The 22,407-nt window shown below is 44.5% G+C and overlaps 1 protein-coding gene across 4 annotated transcripts in view; it reads left to right on the plus strand.

Moving 5' to 3' along the window:
* Nucleotides 1-22,407, plus strand: part of LOC137564049 (transcription factor ETV6-like) — a 169,495-nt gene that overhangs the window by 118,219 nt on the left and 28,869 nt on the right. For all 4 annotated transcript variants that reach the window (XM_068277349.1, XM_068277350.1, XM_068277351.1 and 1 more), the window contains exons 3-4: nucleotides 10,597-10,761; nucleotides 14,216-14,347. In XM_068277349.1, the coding sequence (XP_068133450.1) occupies nucleotides 10,597-10,761; nucleotides 14,216-14,347 (297 nt within the window). The remainder of the gene's footprint in view (nucleotides 1-10,596; nucleotides 10,762-14,215; nucleotides 14,348-22,407) is intronic.

Below are 22,407 nucleotides of genomic sequence, written 5' to 3' on the forward strand. Positions count from 1 at the left end.
GCTAATACTGCAGTTCAGGGAGGGCCCTACGGGGCCCCTCTGGCCCAAGGGCCCCGATGCGGTCGCAACCTCTGCACCCCCTATTGCTACGCCCCTGATTATAGTTAGAAGATTGAGACTCTTCCGCCTCTGTAGTTTGCAACAGTGCTGTTTCTTTTGTGAAGACAGAAGCAAAGAAAGCATTTAATAACTCTGCCTTACCTTGGTCATCCACCATTGAGTTTCCATCCTCATCCTTTAGGAGTCCTATACAGTCAACCTTTCTTTTTTTAGAGTTAATGTACTTGTAAAACTTTTTTGGGTTAGATTTGATATCCTTAGCGATTTGTTTTTCAGCTTCAATCTTTGCCTGCCTAATTTCTTTTTTACAATTTTTATTGCACTCCTTATAATTGCTTAGTGCGGCCTCGGTCCCCTCCTGTTTTAAGACCTTATAGGCATTCTTTTTCCTCTTCATTTTATCTTTAACCTTTCTATTCATCCATAGAGGCCTTTTTTTATTCCTAGACATTTTGTTTCCATATAGGATATACATACTACAGTATTGATTGAGTATAAGTTTAAAAGCTTGCCATTTCCCTTCAGTGTCTTCCCCTTGTAGTACATTATCCCAGTTCACCAAACTTAGTGCCTGCCTAATTTGAGTGAACTTTGCTTTTCTAAAATTCATAGTTTTAGTGGTCCCGCTGCCCCGTGGCCTATCAGTCACCAGATCAAACGTTATCATGTTGTGATCACTATTTCCCAAATGTTCTTGAACCTGCACATTTGATACATTATCTGGTCTATTAGAAATGATCAGATCCAGTAACGCATTCCCCCTAGTTGGTTCAGTTACCATTTGAGTCAAGTAATTGTCCTGTAGTGCTGCCAGAAATCTGCTGCTTTTAACAGAATGGGTAGCCTCAATACTCCAGTCAATGTCTGGAAAGTTGAAGTCGCCCATAATTATGACCTCATTTTTACCTGCAGCTTTTTCAATCTGCTGTAGTAATCGCAGTTCTGCATCTTCATTAATAAGAGGTGGCCTGTAGCATACCCCAATAAGCAATTGGCAACTTTTATTTCCACCATGAATATTTACCCAAACGGACTCCACATCTTCGCAATCTTCCTCCATCTCATCGTTGAGGACAGCTGTAAGAGAATTCTTAACAAAGAGACAAACCCCTCCACCTTTTTTCCCTGTTCTATCCCTCCTAAACACATTGTAACCTTTTAAATTAGCTATCCAGTCATGGCTTTCATCCATCCATGTCTCGGTTATTCCCACAATGTTATAGCCTTTGTCATTCAGAATGAACTCTAGTTCGTCTATTTTATTTGCAAGGCTCGGAGCATTGGTTACCATGCACTTTATATTTTTACCACCACATTTACCAATTTTGTTTACATGAAATGGGCTACTTGAATTTTTACCAACCTCCGTAATCTTTACACTGTCCCCACCCCCCTCTCCACCCTCCATAATGATAGGTTCCCACTGTCTTTTTACCTCATCTTGTCTACGTATTGAGACTTTATCCTCCCGCCTCCCCCCAGATCCTAGGTTAAAATCTCCTCCAACCGTTTAGCCATCTTCTCCCCCAATGCCGCTGCACCCTCCCCATTAAGGTGCAGCCCATCCCTGCTGTAGAACCTGTAGCCGACTGCAAAGTCTGCCCAGTTCTCCAGGAACCCAAACCCTTCCTTCCTACACCAATTTCTCAGCCACTTATTTAACTCCCTAAGCTCCCTCTGTCTCTCAGATGTAGCACGTGGCACTGGCAGTATTTCAGAAAACACCACCTTGGAGGTCCTTGCTTTAAGTTTATCTCCAAGTACCTGAAAATCATTTTTGAGGACCTTCCATCTCCCACTAACTTTGTCATTGGTGCCAATGTGTACCATGACAGCCGGGTCTTCCCCAGCCCCACCCAGTAATCTGTCAATTCTTTCCGCTACATGCCAAACCCGAGCACCCGGGAGGCAACAGACTGTACGGCATTCGCGGTTTCTTCGACAGATTACCCTATCTGTGCGCCTAATAATTGAATCCCCTACCACCAGTACCTGTCTAGCCTTAGCTGCACTCCTATTCCCTTTCTCGTTACAGCAGTCTGCCCCTTGGTTGCTAAGGAGCACATCCTGCTGCAGCATTGCTACTCCTGAATCATCCTCCCCAATATTACGCAAACAAGCATACTTATTAGTGAGGGACAACTCGGGACTAGCCTCCCTGCCCCTTTTTCCCCTACCCCTTCTAACTGTGACCCAACTAGCGGCTGCCTCTGCTTCTTGGTCCAGCTGTACTCCACCCTCCTCATCTTCAACGGTTCCATCCAGTGTCTGGATCGTGAGATCCAAGCTCTTCTCCATGTTGTGTATGCTTCTTAGTGTTGCGAGATGCTTATTTAGCTCTGCGACTTCCGCCTCTAACTGAGCAACACGCACACACCCAGGGCAACAGTAAACACCCTCAATCCACTGATCAAGGCATGCATACATGTTGCAGGATGTACACTGTACAGCATAGTCCAACATGATGACTTTTGTGTGGGGAAAAATTATTTAAAGTAAACTGTGGCGGTAAAAGATGAAACGGGAGATTGAGTGTAGCTGGGGAGGAGGAAAGGGAGAGTAAGTAAAGTTGGGGAGTGAGGGGAGAAGAAGGGGGGAGAGGGGGCGGGAGGGGGGAGGAGGAGTGGAGGTGGAGTGAGTGAAGTTGGGGTGGAGTCCTCAAAATTTAAAGACTACACCACAACGTGCCTAGCACATTGATTGATTGAAATTTTTTTTTTTTTTTTTTTTTTTTTTTTTTTAGTCCTTACCTACTTCCTCTCACCACTCTCTTTGTGCCTGTGTTGTAACGCCTGTTTTTAACGCCTATGCCACTTGTGTCGCAGCCACTTAGTGAGCAAGCCACAGACTGAGCAAGCTCAGTACTGAGTCCTGAAGCTGACCAAATACCTCCTGTTGCAGCTAGTCCCTCCCCCTAGCTAATTGCCTGCTGCAAAACAAACTAGAGGGAAAAGAAAAAAAAATTGTACTTTTAAAAACACTTGCTGCTTAACCACTTAAGCCCGAAGGGTTGACATTTTTTTTTACATCCGAGCAACTTTCACCCCCCATTCATTTGCCAATAACTTTATCACTACTCATCACAATTAATTGATCTATATCTTGTTTTTTCCGCCACCAATTAGGCTTTCTGTGGGTGGTACATTTTGCTAAGAGCCACTTTACTGTAAATGCATTTTAACAGGAAGAATAAGAAAAAAATGGAAAAAATTCATTATTTCTCAGTTTTCAGCCATTATAGTTTTAAAATAATACATGCCTCCATAATTAAAACTCATGTATTGTATTTGCCCATATGCCCCGGGTATTTCACCATTAAAATTATATCCCTATCACACTGTATGGCGACAATATTTTATTTGGAAATAAAGGTGCATTTTTTCCGTTTTGCGTCCATCACTGTTTAGAAGCCCATAATTTATTAAATAATATTGATATACTCCTTTGACATGCATATTTAAAAAGTTCAGACCCTTAGGTAACTATTTGTTTGTTTTTTGTTTTTTTTATTATTGTAAAAAAAAATTTTTTTTAATTTAAACTTGTATGTGGGTATTTTTTGGTGTGGGAGGTAAACAGGGTTTTTTTTTAATATATTTGTTTATTTTTAAAACTGTTTTTTTTTTTTTGGGTGTAATTTGCTATTTGGCCACAAGATGGCCAGAATCAAAAAGTCCTGGGAGCGATCGATCTCGCTCCCAGGCAGAAGAAAGGAGCCCAGAGCTCAGAAAAGCCGCAGCGTCTGAAGAGACGCTGTCGGCTTTTCTCCGGGGGGGTCCGATCAGCGAAAGGGATTTATAATCCCTTTCACTGATCGGTGGGCTAGCGGCCAGCAGCGGGGGCGCGCACGGGGGGCCCGCAGGAGCGCGCGCGACCCGCGGGAGTGCGCACAGCCCAACTGGACGAGAAATCTCGTCCAGTTGAGCTTAAGTGGTTAATATCAGATGAACCACAACAGACAATCCACCAGATATTGCAGCAGCAAAAAACAATGCACTACAGATAAAATTGGTCCACATTGGAGACAAGTGGATAAATGGAGGTGTTAACGGATCCAGTCTTAACAATAGAACCTGTGCCGACTTGTCCATTTTCAACTTGCTGGTATCCCTTGTCCCCCTTTGCGGTTGTGGAACACAAAGTCCCATCCGGACACTGTACGGATAACAAACAAGACAATAGTGGCATACAAGGGGCTACAACAATCGCCAATGGATACCTCCTATACAGTAGTGGATGACCACAGCAAATCGTACATCAAATCCATCCCCATTGCCTATCCAGAACAGATATACCTGTGCCTTTTTTTTTTTCTTTTTTTTTTTTTGAAGTTCTTTACATTTTATTAGATTTATTTATTTTTTTCTTACTGCACTAGAATCCCTTTATAGTAAACTCCAAGGGACCAGAAAAAGTAGTTTACTGTATCAGAGGTTTACTACCGGTATATCAGAATTGGTTGTACATTGTATATTTTATACAGATGCAGTTGCTAGAACCTGGTGGCCACATCTGTTAAGAATTGTGATCCTAAAGAAAATCCGTTTGATAAAACGATGGCATAAATGTGTAAACTGTAACATTTATCAATGATTGTGATTGTTTTCAGTGAAATGAGATCATTGTTATGAAAGGAAAAGCCGGAAAATTATTATTTAACCATCAATTGGCGTAAATTCTTTTTTTTTTGTTTAAAGTTCATTTAAGTTGCATTAAAGCAGCAGGGACAGCCATACTATCACAGGGAAAAAACAACAACACATACCGGTAAGTAGATAAATACTTGTTCTACTTACATAACATACAGTATGCATTATACTGTCCACATTTTTTATTTCAGTGAATTTTATACAGTAAATAAAACTGTTTCAGGCATATTTTCCATCTTAATGGCCTCTGAATGAAGCCAATCCTGATGTAATTTCCTCCCTTAAAGAGACACTGAAGCGAAAAAAAAATGATGATATTATGATTTGTATGTGTAGTACAGCTAAGAAAAAAAACATTAAGATCAGATACATCAGTGTAATTGTTTCCAGTACAGGAAGAGTTGAGAAACTCCAGTTGTTATCTCTATGCAAAAAAGCTATTAAGCTCTCCGACTAACTTAGTTGTGGAGAGGGCTGTTATCTGACTTTTATTATCTCAACTGTAATTGAACTGTTTACTTTTCCTCTGCTAGAGGAGAGTTCATTACTTCACAGACTGCTCTGAAAGACTCCTTTTGAATGCTGAGTGTTGTGTAATCTGCACATATTATAGAGTGATGCAATGTTAGAAAAAACACTATATACCTGAAAATAAAAATATGAGAATATTTTCTTTGCTGCTAATCTTCTAGTAATTATTCATAGTACACAACCAATTCATTATATCATATATTTTTTTTCGCTTCAGTGTCTCTTTAAAGAGAATCTGTATTGTTAAAATCACACAAAAGTAAACATACCAGTGCGTTAGGGGACATCTCCTATTACCCTCTGTCACAATTTCGCCGCTCCCCGCCGCATTAAAAGTGGTTAAAAACAGTTTTAAAAAGTTTGTTTATAAACAAACAAAATGGCCACCAAAACAGGAAGTAGGTTGATGTACAGTATGTCCACACATAGAAAATACATCCATACACAAGCAGGCTGTATACACCCTTCCTTTTGAATCTCAAGAGATCATTTATGTGTTTCTTTCCCCCTGTTCTCATGCACTGAAGTTTCAGGCTGCTCTTTTCTTCCTGCAAACAGCTTTGCCCTTGTCTGTAATTCCTCACTATGTGAAAGCCCACCCAGTTCAGAGGACGATTTATCCAGCTTGTAAAAGATAAGAGAGAAGAGAGAAGCTGCTCTAATCTAAATAACACACAGGCAGTGTGCATAGAGGGGCCTGGAAGCGGGAGTTCATAGCAGAACCACAACACTGAAGAACTTGGCAGCCTTCCAGACACAGGCTGACAAGTCTGACAAGAGAGAGATAAGTTGATTTATTACAGAGACTGTGATAGTACAAAGTGCTGCAGTAAGCCAGAACACATTAGAATAGCTTTTGGAACTTGTAGGATGATAAAAAACAGGATGTAATTTTTGTTACGGAGTCTCTTTAAGGCACGTACACATGCATGATTCCTTTAAACGCCGAGCGGATCAGTCAAAACCAGCCTCATCGGCCTGCCAACAGACGGTACACAATAAAATAAATAGATTGGGGTCACACAACTTTCTAAAGCATACCAAAATTCATCTTTATTATTTGCATAGCTACAAAAAACCCCCATAAATACCCATGATATCAATACATAAATCCCAAACAATTTAAAAACACCAATTGCGGAGCATACACAGCTATATTGTGAGGAAACGCGGAAAAGCCGCCGTTAATACTCAGGGTGAGGCGGCTGACTCCGCGTTCAACATGGCAGCTGGCGCGCAGTCGGAGCGCGGAGAAACCGCCGCATGCTCAAACAGGGCGGCGGATTCCGCGTCCAATGCGGCAAGTTGCACGCATAGGCCTGCTCCTCTCAGTAATGCGGAATGCGGAGAAAACGCTGCACGCACGGACAGTGGTGCGGCAGTTTCCGCATCCAACACAGCAGAAACATTACAACACATGACTGGTGTGGCTGGGACTGATAGTCCACACTGGTTTAGGAGGACGCGCGCGTGCGCAGAGAGGCAGGGCCTTTATGGCAGTCAGAAGGGGGTCAGCTGACCAAGCCGGTCAGCTGACAATTTCAGCAACTGTCATTGGTCCAGCACTTAGGGGGAGGCGCTGGAGAGCGTTAGTGTATATATACTGGGTGCTGGTCATTCATCTGGTGTCTGGCGTTGCGATCACTACGTGGTAGCACTCAGACCTTGTCAGTATCTGTGTTTATTAGACAGTTTAGTCGATGTTGATGATCACGGAGCTTACACCTTAACCTAGGATTTCTGTTACTATCTGTATTATTATCTAGACCAGTTTCCAAGGTGTTGATGGCCAAGGAACTCACACCTTAGTCTAGGAATTCTGTACCATCTGTATTATTGTTGTTATTATCTAGTCCAGTTCCTGGAGTGTGAGAATCTAGGAGCTCACACTCAAGCTTAGGCATTGTTGATTATCTGTTATGACCTTCTGCCTTCCTGACCATTCTTCTGATCTCTGATTCTGTACCTTTGTCTCTCTCTGATACCTTGTTGCCAAACTCTGCTAGTCCCAGGATTCTGCATCTGTCTCCTGTCTCTGTACTGTATATGTCCGTGTGTTTACGACCTGTCCTGTCCGACCTTGAGAACTATCTCTCCTGTTAAGAGATAGTTCACAGATCTGTTAGTGACACTGCCCATTGGTTTCACTCACGTTCTGTCCTTCCTACTCTCTCAGCCTGGCTCCACCCCTTGGGGAGCATCAGACCTGTGGAAGGAATCTGATCCAGAGCAGTTGCTCTTACTGTCTAGCACCTATCTTACAGGTGCTTTCCTCAAAGTATTACTGTTGCACCAAACCCTCTCATCTCTCAGGTGTCCAGAGGTTAGAAGATATATCTGATTATCGGTGATACTGCAGATCATCAATAATCGGCTATATATCTGTATGCTCGGTGATACTGCAGATCACCGGTAATCAGACCCTCTCTGTGTTACACCGATCATTACATATATGCATGTAGACTCTATATAGTGATGCTCTTATAGTAGGTATAGCTTCTCCAGGCCAGGAAATATACTACGCCACCATCACACTCATCCGCGCATACTCCCTCCTTCCACACTTGTGCCAAAGCTAGTACAGATATAGGGGGGCCCCCTGTGTCAAAACAATGGTTACTGATGCACTATAGATCCAGCAAGATAAAGCTCCATTCGTTATGCACAGTTCATCTGCCGCCGCATATAGCCTGGCAGCATTGGTTGGTCTCACCCCTCCACTCGTCTACAACTGGTCCTCGGTGTATCCCGGGTCCTAGTTAGGTGGCCACTCAGTCCTGCTTGACTTGCGCTGGGGTCAGCAAACGGCCTTCACACAGCGCTGTGTTCCGGCGAGATGCAAGACGCCAGCCCGGGATCCCATTGATCACGTGTGGGAGGGATTGCTGCGTCACACGCATACGCGTTAGCTCCGCCCACCGACGCGTTTCACGTCCTCATTGGACGTTTCATCAGGGTGTGTCTATGCCTATTCCTGTCCCGTCCTTTGTATCCTCCTTAGCTCCGCCCCTATCTCCGTTGTCATGCCATTCACGTTATCCTGTACGGAGACTCATTATGTAGATATCAACTACTTCATGTGCATTGTTATGCAATGGCTTTACAATCACGTGTTTTTAACATACAATGGTACAGTTTGCATAGGCAGAGTCGGGCTTAAGGCAGTTTTACTTGTTCCTATTCAGACAGATCCAAGTCACGGGTAAAAACAGTAGCAGCATTTAAATTAAGCCGCATCCCTGCTATTTACGTTCCTTATATATGCAAACACATTCTCAACTTGAAGCTCAAATATGACGGTACACACAGGGAAACTGTCGACAGAACGACCGCCCCGCTTGTTTGAAGGAATCAGGCGTGTGTACTCTTTTAGAATCTGCACTGTCATATCTAGCTTGCTTTGTAAACACGTGAGCACAGCATAGATCGTATTTCACCAGCTTCACACTAAACTGCCCTCAGCCAATCAGTAAGGAGCAGGAATGTGGGAGCGGAGATAACAAGCTTCCCTCTCATCAGCAATGTACCAAATACAGCCACGCTGACTGAGATAAGATTTATTACAGCAGAGACATTTATGATTTTATTGGCATGCTTGCAATGAAGGTTTTAGTTGTAGACTGCATAATAAAAACAGAGCAGTGAGTAAATGGAATTTGATTTTATGGCTGAAAATCCCACTTTAAGAGCTATTCATGTGTGACCACCATCACTGGGAGAGGAGCATAACCACTAAGAAACAGGAAATACAATTATTTTGCAAGGTTATTTTTGTGAAGACAGGTACACTTTAACACACAGGCGTCAAACTTGAGAATGCTGCCCTTCTTGTCATTTTATGTGGCCCTCCAGAGCTTCAAATGTGCATTGTTGTAAACTGTAAAATTACAGCAGGCTGCCTTCCCATCCAAAGAAGCAGACCAGGGACAGTGTTTTTGGTTAAAAAATTGTCAGGATAAGTTAGGGTGCAGCAACAACCAAATGGACCACCCCAGCAAAATTATGACTGGGCAGTGGAGCAATGTAATATTTACCTGCTACAGCGATGCTTCGTGTCTCCTCTGTTCTTGCTGGCAGTTGCACACACTGTTTCCATACCTCTTTCTCACTGTCATGTGACATGCATTTGGAACCAGAGATATGCAGCATAGAGCATGCTGTCGGGAACATCAGAGGAGACCCGAAGCAGCACTGGAGCAAGTAACCATTAAACTTGCTTCTCTGCAAAACGGGTAAGAGTGGGCCCCCATGGTCTCTGTTTCCACCGCTTAGTTTGTGACTGTTCAATAAATGTTGTTAAACCATTTGGCCCACGATTTAGACTGTTTGATTTTGGCCCCTTACATGATTGATTTTGACACCCCCACCCCACTTTAACATGATTATTAACTACTTCCATACCAGCAGTCTCTGCCCCCTTAAAGGGACACTTAAGCCAGGAATAAAAAAAAAATCTGTTTTACTTTCCTGGTGATTCTACAAGCCCCCTCTAGCCGTCCCGTGCCCTCGCAGTCACTCACTGAGCCTCTCGTCCCCGCCGCCAGTTAGTTTCGTTTTCGCTGACAGGCCTGGCCATGCATATTTTTGTTTGTGTTCTTGTCTGCAATACCGTCCTGCGTCTGTGCAGGACGCTATTGAGGACAGGAACATGAAGAAGGATACACGTGGCCAGGCCTGCGCAGAAAACCTGCCGACTCCCTGTCAGGGCCTGTCAGCGAAAACAAAACTAGCTGGCAGCGGGGGACTGGAGGCTCCATGAGTGACTGCAAGGGCACAGGGCGGCTGCAGGGGGCTGGTAGAAGCCCCAGGCAAGTAAAACTGATTTTTTATTTTTTTATTCCTGGCTTAAGTGGCCCTTTTAAGGACCAGAGACTGCTGGTACAGTAAAACGGTGCTTACCAACGAATTGCCGCAATAATCCGCCGCTCCAGCTGGTCACGCCGGTCTGTCCCTGCCGCGGGTCCCTCTCTCTGCCATCCCTGTGATGGCATAGCTGTACGAGCAGGTCAGGAGCTGCAATCCTTAGCTCCTGACTCTGTCAATCAATTTAAGCTTACAGTGATGACAATGAAAGGTCAGGAGACAATGAAATCGGCTTCTGACCGGTTCACACAGCTCTGCCGTCATATAGATGGCAGGGCAAGTGATCTGCAGCAGGAAAAAAGCTGTGTGAGCGGCGGGAATGCACGGCGACCATTGTTGAAATCTACGTCCTGTCAGATCCACACAGCCACAAGCAGGACATAGATTTCAACTGCGTTGGTCCGGAACCAGTTAAACAAGACCTTGCTAGCATGGCCTACAGAGATGATTAGAAAACCTATTTTATCTGTTTATCTTCCTTTTCTTCTGGTAGGTCTCCCTCCATCGCACTGGTCTCGGGAAGATGTGTCTCAGTGGCTGCGCTGGGCAGAGAATGAATTCTCCCTTCATCCCATTGAGAACAACACTTTTGAGATGAATGGGAAGGCACTACTGCTCCTCACCAAGGAAGACTTCCGATACCGCTGTTCACACTCAGGTAAGGTGCTCTGTTACTTAACTGTGGCTGCCGATCGGTGTAAAGTCCTGGGGCTTCAGTTTGCAGGAGATCGCTCGCAGGTTGCGCGCGCATCTCTGCCTTCAGTCTCCCAGTGGCGCTCGCCGCTCGGAGACTGTTAGATGGCGAAACCGCTGTCGATAAACTTTGTACATCGCTACGATCTGCAACAGTGCTGTACTGGGGACACGACTGTCCCCCTGGGACACAAGAGAGCGATCGGCTCTCATAGCCAGAAGCCTATGACAGCCGATCGGCATGATTGGCTGGCTGCGGGGAGGGAGAGAGAGAAAAAAAAATAGTTATATTTATTAAAAAATAAGAAAAATATTTATTAAAAAAAAATAAACACAGGGGAAGCGATCAGACCCCACCAACAGAGAGCTCTGTTGGTGAGGAGAAAGGGGGAGGGGGGGGGGGGGGGCATCGCTTGTATGCTGAGTTGTGTGGCCCTGCAGCTTGGCCTTAAAGCTGCAGTCACCAATTTAACAAAACATTGCCTAGCCTTTTATTATTATTATTTATTGTATTTATAAAGCGCCAACATATTACGCAGCACTGCACAATAATAAAAGGGTTAACATACAAGGTAGGACATACAGGAAACTCACAACAAAACAAGATCATGCAAATGATTTGATAATACAGTGTCCTAGGTCAAAATAGAGATTGTTCTAGTCCACAAAAGGGGTGATTGTCAGTAAGATTGCATAATCAAGCTGGAAACACTAAGGGAGAGGGCCCTGCCAGAGGCTTACAATCTAAAGGGTGTGGGTGGAGACAGTAGGTGTATCTGTTGAGAGGGTGTCTAACAGAACATATTATGGTGCTGGTGTAGGGGGGTATGCGAGCGTGAAAGGGTGAGTCTTGAAGCCTTTAGGGGTCTTCAAGAAGTTAGAGGAACCATCGTGAAAATCTTAAAATTTAAAACACATACAAATACGAAGTAGATTTCTCCAAGAGTAAAATGAGCCATACATTACTTAACTTTTCTCCTATGTTGCTGTCCCTTACAGTAGGTAGTAGAAATCTGACATTACCGACAGAGATTTTGGGCTAGTCCATCTCTCTATAGGGGATTCTCAGCATGGTCTTTATTCTTTTATAAAGACATTCCCTGAAAAAGATTTAAACAAAGATGCTGGCCAGCCTCCCTGCACACTTTTTTGGCAGTTTGATGGAGTAACTGCCATTCACTAAGTGCTTTTAAAAATAAAGAAAACCCTGAGAATCCCCCTATGAGAATAACGGTAATGTCAGATCTCTACTACCTACTGTAAGTGACAGCAACATAGGAGAGAAGTAATTTATGGCTCATTTTACTCTGGGAGAAATGAACTTCTTATTTGTATGTGTTTTAAACTGTAAGATTTTCGCGACCGTTCCTCTTTAAAGCAATGCATAATACTGAACAACCCTGCAGAGTGGATACTAACATTTCCAGCAGCTGACCGTTTTTAATCCACGAATGGAACATTGCTTAGAAGGTCACCTTCATAGACAACCAAACCCAGACTGCAGCTACAGTTATTTAACCATCATGTTTTCATAAAAAAAATTAAAGTTATGTTGTTTCCTTATGTGGATAAATTTAAGAACTGCACTTTATTGTCTCTTAAAAAGGGGCAATGCAATATCTTCTGGTTTTCTCTTGTCTGCTGAATATACTCTGACATAAACTGGGAGACTTTCCCCCTCATCCTCCAGAATTATTTCAGCTGTGTGACTTGATGTGCGACTTGCTGTGTGACTTTTATGCAAGCCTGTTTTAAATCACCTCCCAAAATCTTGTGATGTCCCTACTTTTTAACTTGACAATATGATGATTATTTTAGATCATTGTCACATGTAAGTAAAGATTTCAAATTCCACTGCAGTTTTTTATTAGAGGAAACTGCCCCAGGTATTACATTGCAGGAGGTTGGTTATTGCTGCTGAACTATCACGGCTTCCACCTCATCCATCTGCCATGGATGAGGTGAAACCACTTACTTGTACTGGAACAAGTTTGGTCATTACTAGCCTGTGCAATTTGCAAGCGTTAACCTGAAGAGACAAAAAAAAAATGTTGCCCAAAATAAATTCAATATTGGTGTTCTGTTTCTCCTGATCACTTCTCCTCCTTGTGGCCTGAAAAGGTTCTACACCTATTAAAAAACAGACTATTCTCTTCTCTTTCTCCTTCTCTACTTATTTCTTCTTATCTGCAGTCATGTACGAATTGTACTTGTTTGTTTTTGCTTGAAAAATTCAATAAAATTTACCTGTTAAAACAAAACAGACCATTCTTTGCAATATTTACATCCTTCAGTTCTAGCACAGTACACTGCACCTTAAAGAGAATCTGTATTGTTAAAATCGCACAAAAGTAAACATACCAGTGCGTTAGGGGACATCTCCTATTACCCTCTGTCACAATTTCGCCGCTTCTCGCCGCATTAAAAGTGGTTAAAAACAGTTTTAAAAAGTTTGTTTATAAACAAACAAAATGGCCACCAAAACAGGAAGTAGGTTGATGTACACTATGTCCACACATAGAAAATACATCCATACACAAGCAGGCTGTATACACCCTTCCTTTTTAATCTCAAGAGATCATTTGTGTGTTTCTTTTCCCCTGCAGCTATCTTCCACTGAAGTGACAGGCTGTTTCTTCCTGCAGAGTGCAGACAGCTCTGCCTGTACGTAATTCCTCAGTATGTGAAAGCCCAGCCAGCTCAGAGGAGGATTTATCCAGCTTGTAAAAGATAAGAGAGAAGAGAGAAGCTGCTCTAATCTAAATAATACACAGGCAGTGTGCAGAGAGGGGCCTGGAAGGGGGAGTTCATAGCAGAACCACAACACTGAAGAACTTGGCAGCCTTCCAGACACAGGCTGACAAGTCAGACAAGAGAGAGATAAGTTGATTTATTACAGAGATGGTGATAGTAGAACGTGCTGCAGTAAGCCAGAACACATTAGAATAGCTTTTGGAACTTGTAGGATGATAAAAAACAGGATGCAATTTTTGTTACGGAGTCTCTTTAAGACTGATTCACACTACAAGAGCTTTTTAAGAGCTAGAGATTTTAAAAGCCCTTGCTAATGCAATGCTATGGGGGATTTTTACAAAATCAGATCGCTCTAGTGTGCACACACACATAGGATAATATTAGCAAAAGCTTTTCAAAATCACAAAGTGCTTAGAAAAGCTTGTGTAGTGTGAACAAGCCCTTACAGATTATATAGAACCATTTTAAGCCTGTGCCCTGGAGCTCACAATCTAACGCATTCACCTCTTTTGAGTTGGGAAAATGGTCACAAATTCCATGCTACATTTATTTATTTATTATTTTTATTTATTTATTTTTTCTTGGCGTTTATTGCTGTGCATCAAAGCTTTGTGTTGTATGCCCTTGGTTTTTTATCTATATGTGGCTCTGTCCACTGTACCCAGGTGACGTCTTGTACGAGGTTCTGCAGCATATCCTCCGGCAGAGGAAGCCGCGACCTGTCCACTCAGTGTTTCACTCTGGAAACTCTCTTCATGGTCACCCTGAATTGATGATACCCCACAACCACCATGAAGGTAAATGCTTACTAGTCCTACTTTATCTGTGATAGGTTTTGCAGGTTAGGCTACCCAGCATAACTGCAAGAAACAAGCAGCCTTTCATACCAAATTATGATTAAGCATTAAATCACTTTTTAAGATATACAGTACTATGCAAACGTTTTAGGCAGGTGTGAAAAAAATGCTGTAAGCAATGCTTTCGTAAATACAAACGATTGTTTACTGTTATCAATTTACAAAATGAAAAGGGAGGGAACAAAAGTTAAATCTAAATCAAATCAATATTTGGCATTACTGCCTTTTGCCTTTAAAGCAGCATCAACTGTTATAGGTACACTTGAACTGTAAAGTGTTTTGTAGTCAGGTATATAACAAACCAATTATACCAAACTGATGCCAATGATCATCAATATCACACGTAGGTTGAAACAGTCATTAACTGAAATAGAAACAGCTGTGTAGGAAACTTAAAATTGGGTGAGGTACAGCCAGACTCTAACAAGGTAAGGCTCTGAAAGATGGTTTCATGTCATGCCAAGATTGAGCACAGCTACAAGACACAAGGTGGTTATATTGCATCAGCAAGGTCTCTCCCAGACAAAGATTTTAAAGTAGACTGGGGTTTCTAGATGTGCTCTTTTGAAGAAGCGCAAAGAAGCGGGAAACGTTGAGGATCGTAGATGCAGTGATCTGCCAAGGAAACTTTGTGCAGCAGATGGAACACATCAAGCTTATTACTATTCAAAATCGGAAGATGTCCAGCAGTGCCATCAGCTCCGAAATGTCAGAAACCAGTGGGACCCAGGGACACCATCTACTGTCTGGAGAAGTCTGGCCAGAAGTGGTCTTCATGGAAGAGCTGCAGCCAAAAAGGCCTACCTCTGACATGGAAACAAGGCCACGTAACTAAAGTATGCATGAAAACACAGAAACCGGGGTGCAGAAAAATTGCAGCAGGTGCTCTGGACTGATGAGTCAAAATTTGAAATATTTTGGCTGTAGGATGTGAGGAAGCGTACATCCACAGAAGATCTGTGGTTAATTCTCCAAGATGTTTGGAACAACCTACCGAGTTCCTTTAAAAACTGTGTGCAAGTGTACCTAGAAGAATTGATGCTGTTTTGAAGGCAAAGAGTGGTCACACCATATATTGATTTGACTTAATCATTTATTTTCAATCAATCAACAAAAAGCAGTGAATGAACAAAAGAGAAATTTCCATTTTTGAAAGCATTTTTTGTTTACAGGATTTTTTCACACCTGCCTAAAACTTTTGCTTATGAATATATTTTGATTCCAACCCTTCTGTACATTCACAGATTAACCACTTCACCACTGAGGGGTTTTACCCTCTGACCACCAGAGCAATTTTCACCTTTCAGCGCTCCTTCCATTCATTCGTCTATAACTTTATTATTACTTATCCCAATGAAATGAACTATATCTTGTTTTTTTTCGCCACCAATTAGGCTTTCTTTAGGTGGGACATTATGCCAAGAATTATTTTATTGTAAATGTGTTTTAATAGGGAAATAGGAAAAAATGTGGGAAAAAATTATTATTTTTCAGTTTTCGGCCATTATAGTTTTTAAATAAAGCATGCTACTGTAATTAAAACCCATGAAATGTATTAACCCATTTGTCCCGGTTATAAAAACCATTTAAATTATGTCCCTATCACAATGTTTGGCGACAATATTTTATTTGGAAATAAAGGTGCATTTTTTTCAGTTTTGCATCCATCCCTAATTACAAGCCCGCAGTTTATAAAGTAACAGTGTTATACCCTCTTGACATAAATATTTAAAAAGTTCAGTCCCTAAGGTAACTATTTATGTTTTTTTTTTTTATTGTATTTTTTTTTTTTTTTTTAATTACAAAAAAAAAAAAAAAAAATTGGGTAGTGTGGGAGGTTATGAGTTAATTTATTGTGTAAATGTAATGTTTGTATATGTAAAATGCTTTTAGGGTGTAGTTTACTATTTGGCCACAAGATGGCCACAGAGTGTTTGTTTACATGCGACCTGTAAGCGTCCGGAAGGACGCTTACAGGAAGCAGTAGGAGGCTGGGAGACTCACAATGATCTCGCTGTTTCTGAAAGAAGCAGCAGATCATTGCGGGGGCTTAGATCAACGAACGGGAATGGATTTTCCCGTTCATTGATCTCCGGGCGAGCGGGCGGCGGCGTGCACGAGCGGCGGGTGCGCGCGCACGAGCGGCGGGAGCGCGGACAGCGGCGGTAGCGTGGAAAGTACGGATTTCTCCGTCCCTGGTTTTTTAGGGTAGAAAAAAGGGACTGAGAAATCCGTACGCGTGGGGGTAAAGTGTTTAAGATTGTAAGCTTGCAAGGGCAGGGTCATCCTCCTAATGTGTACGGTTTTTGTTGCAATATTTGTGCTGCTTGAGTCTCTGCTGTACATTTTTTGGTTGTACCTATGTTCCCCTTGTCGTCTTATTGTGCTTTGTAAAGCACTGCAGAATATGTGCTGAATATAAATAAAAATAAATAAGGGAAATGTTAAGTTTTTTGTTTTCCAGTTCGTCACTACACTATCATTAGAAGTACATTATAACATGGGCTCTCATTGGGGCTGATGCACAAAGCTGTTGTAATATTACCGTTTGCAGACAGCGCACAGTAATATTCCATTACTACCTGTAGCAGGTTACCGCGAGCTCTGCTATATACGAGTAACGTGATCCCTGCTACGGTAACAGCATTTCTAATGATAATAGCGTAACTTGTGGGAACCTGCTGCCAGTAGTAACACTACTATTGCTCTGCGTTGTTTGCAAACAGCAATATTACCACAGCTTTGTGCATCAACCCCACTGTGCTGTAGGAATGAGGATCCAAACACGGTTGTATAATACAAGGGTTGTCTAGAAAGTAATCTCTGTCTGCTTTGATCTGCTAGGCAAGTTATTCTTTCTGCGCAGTTTAATTTGCCTCTGTCAGATTAACCTCTTCTCTCCCTGCACCGCTGGTCGCGTGACTACAGAACGGCAGTAACTGTTTGTTTAGTACCATGAACCCTGCCCCCCCAATCCCTACAACTCATAGGTAAGTGTGATACTATTATAATAAAGGGTTTGAAAACCCTGTAAAAATATGCTTAAACAAAGGTTATTATGTGGCCTGGTTATGAGATGATGCAACTTTGTTGGTCAATAAAGGGGAGATCCAACAATAAACCTAATGCATTTTCTAAAGTTCTATGTTCTTAAAGGGAACCTGAGGTGAGAGCTATGTGGAGGCAGACATATGCATTTCAAATCAAATTCAGCAAAATGGCTGTGTTTTTTTTTCTTTTCTTTCCCTTTTTAAATCTAGTTGCCTGACTGTCCTGCTGATCCTCTGAGCAGTGATGCTCGAATGTACCCAAATTCGATTTGAGTACATTCGAATTCGGGTCTGGCAGAATTCGATTCGAATTCGGACCTGTCACAGGAGCCCTCAGTGGCTGACCGCACTTAGCCTTCTAAACGGTGCCAGCGCACAGATCGTGCGAACTCTGGTCGCAGTCAATGCGCAGGAACCGTTAAGAATTAGCCGCAGACAACTCAGAAGGGAGCCTGTGAGACACGGGTAATTACAACGTCACCTACTGGTTCAGAGTAAACTGCCACCACCGCGGTTACTATGGGACCGTGGGGCCCACTAACTGACTGACTAATCCTGCGAATAAAACGGTTAAACACACGATATTCTGTCTAGCCAACAACAGACAAACAGTAGCGTATCTTCAGAGACCCGGGATCATTTCTGTGTGTGCTGATAAGCAGGGTAGCGAAACAGTGAATGACTTGGGGAAAGTCGTTTATTCACGCAATATAAATAATTAATATATACAGACAATTATGAAAATCAACAATTATTAAAACAGTAATAGTCAGTATGAAAAATAAAAGAAGGGAGAAAAATACTTAGTTCCTGGAAAGATGTCCTTATTGTGGGAAGAATCATAAAGTTCTTGGTTTCAAAGTCCAGAGTTCAGAGTTCAGACCAGGTGGATGCCAGCATATCCTCAAGCTGGCATCTGATGAGTGCAAGATGGTTCAGTGTGGAGGACACTGAGTTTGGGTCCTCAGCCATTCTTATGCCCCTGCTTCAGTAGGAGGGAGTGAGGGCGGGGAGCCATACACCCCCTTAGAAGATGAGATGAGCCCTCCCTTTGTACTGGGCTAGAAATCATATCTACCCATATATGGGCTCTATCTCACAGAACCGTACAGGTCAGGGCAGATTTATTAACATTTTCAGGTCTGTCTCGATTTACCCAGCGCCCTGATACCAGACATGAGGGGTGGGACCCCTGTGGTATCATCAGGGCACTTTGAAACTGCCTAGCTGGCAGTCCTTACCTCCGAAGGTTCTGAAACTTCCTCAGAACCAGCACCGGGGCTCATGCTACACTTCCCCCATGTTTGGTGAAGCGGCCATCTCAGGAACCCCAGAAATATTACAGATCTGGGAAGTTATGGATTATGCCATGAGACTGAGGTTGTGTTCTAGCTGCTAACAGCTGACTTTCCTTTGATCTTTAGCAGAGAACAGAGTGTCCAGACCTCCCGTGGATTCGTAGCCTGCTTGGCTGCACCTAGGCATCCTTTGGTTAATTAACATCTCCATGAGATCAGCTAAGTGTCACCTGGTTCCCAGAGCCAAAAGGGAAATTGTGCCTTCCACAGGGAATATGTCCAAGCTAATTAACACCTTCCCCCCAGGCTGTCATTTCAGCTAAGACAGATTTCCCAGCTGTTCCTAAGCAGAGGGATACTGCACATCAGATCTTGGTTTTATTGATCTGAGGCGCAATCGATGCAGGAATCGAGTGCGATCGTTCTTTTCTTCACGGGCGGTTCCAGGACGCGCCTGCGTCCCCGCAATCGTCCGTGACAGCTCTCCCCCTTGTCCGTGGCTTAGCCACTCATCCGCAAGATGTGTGGCGGCGCCGCTAACCTGGCTGACGGGCCTCGAGTTGCCGGTACGGCGGGAAAACCTATTGGAGCCTGTGGCTCGGTTCCCCTGGACCGGTCGCGGTCTGCTACCCTCAGGGTTGACCCAACCTGGACCGTTCTGGACAGGGCGTTTGCGCCACTGCAGTCGGATGTGGTGTCTGCCGGGACTGCTGACAACGGGCAGTGGGTTGGTTAGGTCAACAGCCAGCCCACGCAGGGTTCCCCTGCTGAGTGGCTGTGGACCTAAGGGAACCCTGCGGGAATCCCTGGACCTTCCCAGCTCCTGACAGACGGCACATGCCCTGCAGTAGTTTGCTACATCCCTGTTCATCCGGGGCCAATAAAACTGGTTCCGAATACCGGCGAGTGTCTTGCGGACACCCGAGTGCCCTGTCAGAGGATTACCATGTGCGGATTTCAGCACATGTCCCCTGAACGCACTCGGGACCACAAGCCACTTGGTATCCGCGTGGGATCTACCTGTAGGGGGCTGTACAGACTCACTGTACAGTCTCCCACCTTCCCAGTACACCTTGAAAGCGGCCCCGTCTGCGAGGGGCTCAGCGGCTTGCTGCCTGAGCACCTCCAGGCTTGGGTCACTTTGTAGTGCGGCTGAGAATATGGCGCTGTCAGTTTCAGCCAACTGGCTCATGTCACACGAGGCCAGCGGCTGAAAGGTCTCATCCCTGCGGTCAGAGGAGGGGGAGGAGGCCGGAACCCCCTCCACCTGTTCTGAGCTCGGGTTCTGAGCAGTGCAGCTGCGCGGTACTGCTAGCACAGGTACACTGTCAGAATGGCACAGACGGACATTACTCAAATCATCATTGCATGCAGTAATGACATTGACAGGTATAGACATTTTTTCATTACAGATAGGTTGTACAGTAAACTCAGGTACAGCTACAGCATCATCACAACAGACAGTCTGTACATCAAACTCAGGTGCCTTTGAAGCAGGCACTATTGAACCTGGTACCCTTGAACTGGGCACATTCAACCCACCTCCCCCTGGTGCTCCCCCAAGTGTATAAAGTACCGGGTGGTGGGTGGAGAGTCCGTCTCCTTCCGTGAGCGACAAGGCGGTCGTGGCAGGTTCATAGTAGGACACAAGCTTGCCCAAATCAGTCCCTAGCAACACAGGGACTGGGAGATCCTTCATAACCCCAACAACCCGTTCTTGGACTCCTCCCACTCCCCAATCCAGCTTCACTTTTGCGTGGGCTATGTGGAAAAGGGTGCCCTCTACTCCAGTAAGGGCAAGGGATCGGCTGGAGCTGATGCTCTCCTTTGGCACAAGATGTGAGTGAACTAACGTGATGTCAGCTCCGGTGTCTCGAAATCCGGTGACAACTTTGCCGTTCACTCTAACAAGTTGCTGCTGGTCGGTTCGGTCGCGGATTTCCTGTCCGCGTGCAAACAGGACAAAATCTGATGATCCAGGCTGTGGTTCGCTGGCGGGTTGCCTCTGCTGTGGGTGAGGTGCAGGTGATGTCTGTCTCCGCTCCGGGCAGTCGAACTTCATGTGTCCGGGCTGGCGGCAGTAGTGACAGGTGACCTCTCCAGGCGCTGCAGGCCTGGGTGCAGCAGCTGCGCTGGGTGGCCTCTGTGGCGGACGGCTCACAGGGGCAGGAGGGTCTGCCGAGGTATTGGGCTGACCTCCTCTCCAGCTGGATGGGACAGTTCTGCGGGTATCAGCCACCCGGGTAGTTGCAAAAGTCTCAGCAAGGTCTGCAGCGACAGTGGCTGAAGCCGGCCTGCGTTCTAACACAAACTGTCGTACATCAGCAGGGCAAATGTTCAGAAATTGTTCGAGGACTATCAAGTCCTCCAGGACGCCATAAGACCCTTTGGTGAGGCCTAGCGTCCACTGGCGGAGTGTGGTGAGCAAGCTGCTGGCCACATCTCGGTACGAATCAGAAGACTTTTTCTGCCAGGCCCTAAACTTTTTCCGATAGGCTTCTGGCGTCAGCTGGTACTTAGTAATGATAGCGTCTTTTATAGCAGCATAATCATTATCCTTCTCCGCAGGCAATTCTGCGAAGGCATCAAGCGCTTTGTAGCGCAGCAAAGGTGTCAGATGTCTGGCCCACTGGTCTTGGGACAGACGATACTGACGGCATGCTTTTTCAAAAGACCGCAAAAACAAGTCAATGTCTGTGTCTTTTTCAATATTAGCAAATTTAAATTTTGCACTTACGGGTGGTGCAGCTCCTTCAGCAGGGAGGCTGGGCGGTGAACTCCGGCTGGCCTGTTGCACTTTTGCCATGTTTAGCTCATGCTGTCGTTGGCGTTCCCGCTCAGCGGCATCCCTCTCCGCGTGGCGTTCAGCAGCAGCAGCTTGCCGCTCCCGTTCCTCCCGCATTTGGCGCTCCTCACGCATGTACTGCAGGTACTTGTCCAGGTCAGTGTCCATCAGCTTTTGTAATGCCTGCTGCATTAGCGGATCAGTACAAACGGACAGTCCAGTACGGGCCGGTTCCAGGCGAGTACTTTCAGAAACTCTGGGATTGGGGTCCACACTGACATTCTCCTGCGTAACTGTTGATGCAGGGCCCTCAGGATGCACAACCTCTGTACGGTCAGGAGTCTCAGTCTCTGGTTCCCCTTGCCTTGAGTCAGATGGGTCAGCGTCTACCTCAGCAGACACATCCAGCTCCTGCAGTTGCTGGGTATCCCATTGAAACAATTCCGTTAGCAGGTCCCCTTGTTTCTTGCGGCCGACATCAATGCCTCTCTCTTGGCAAAGATTTTGCAGGTCCGCCAGGCACATTTTCTTGTAGTTCCCGGACATTTCCACGCCAAATAAAATAAAACTTTTGGGGAGGGGTACTGGCTACACAGTCTCTCTGTATATATAAAAAATATATTGCCTTCCAGCTACACCAACGAATTAGTTCGTTTCTCGATAGCGCTAGCGCTATCGCAGATACTTTCAGCACAACACAGGTCCCAACCGCTGCCTAACACTGTCACAGGAGCCCTCAGTGGCTGACCGCACTTAGCCTTCTAAACGGTGCCAGCGCACAGATCGTGCGAACTCTGGTCGCAGTCAATGCGCAGGAACCGTTAAGAATTAGCCGCAGACAACTCAGAAGGGAGCCTGTGAGACACG

This window comes from Hyperolius riggenbachi, chromosome 3, assembly GCF_040937935.1.
Source record: "Hyperolius riggenbachi isolate aHypRig1 chromosome 3, aHypRig1.pri, whole genome shotgun sequence".
Classification (NCBI taxonomy): domain Eukaryota; kingdom Metazoa; phylum Chordata; class Amphibia; order Anura; family Hyperoliidae; genus Hyperolius; species Hyperolius riggenbachi.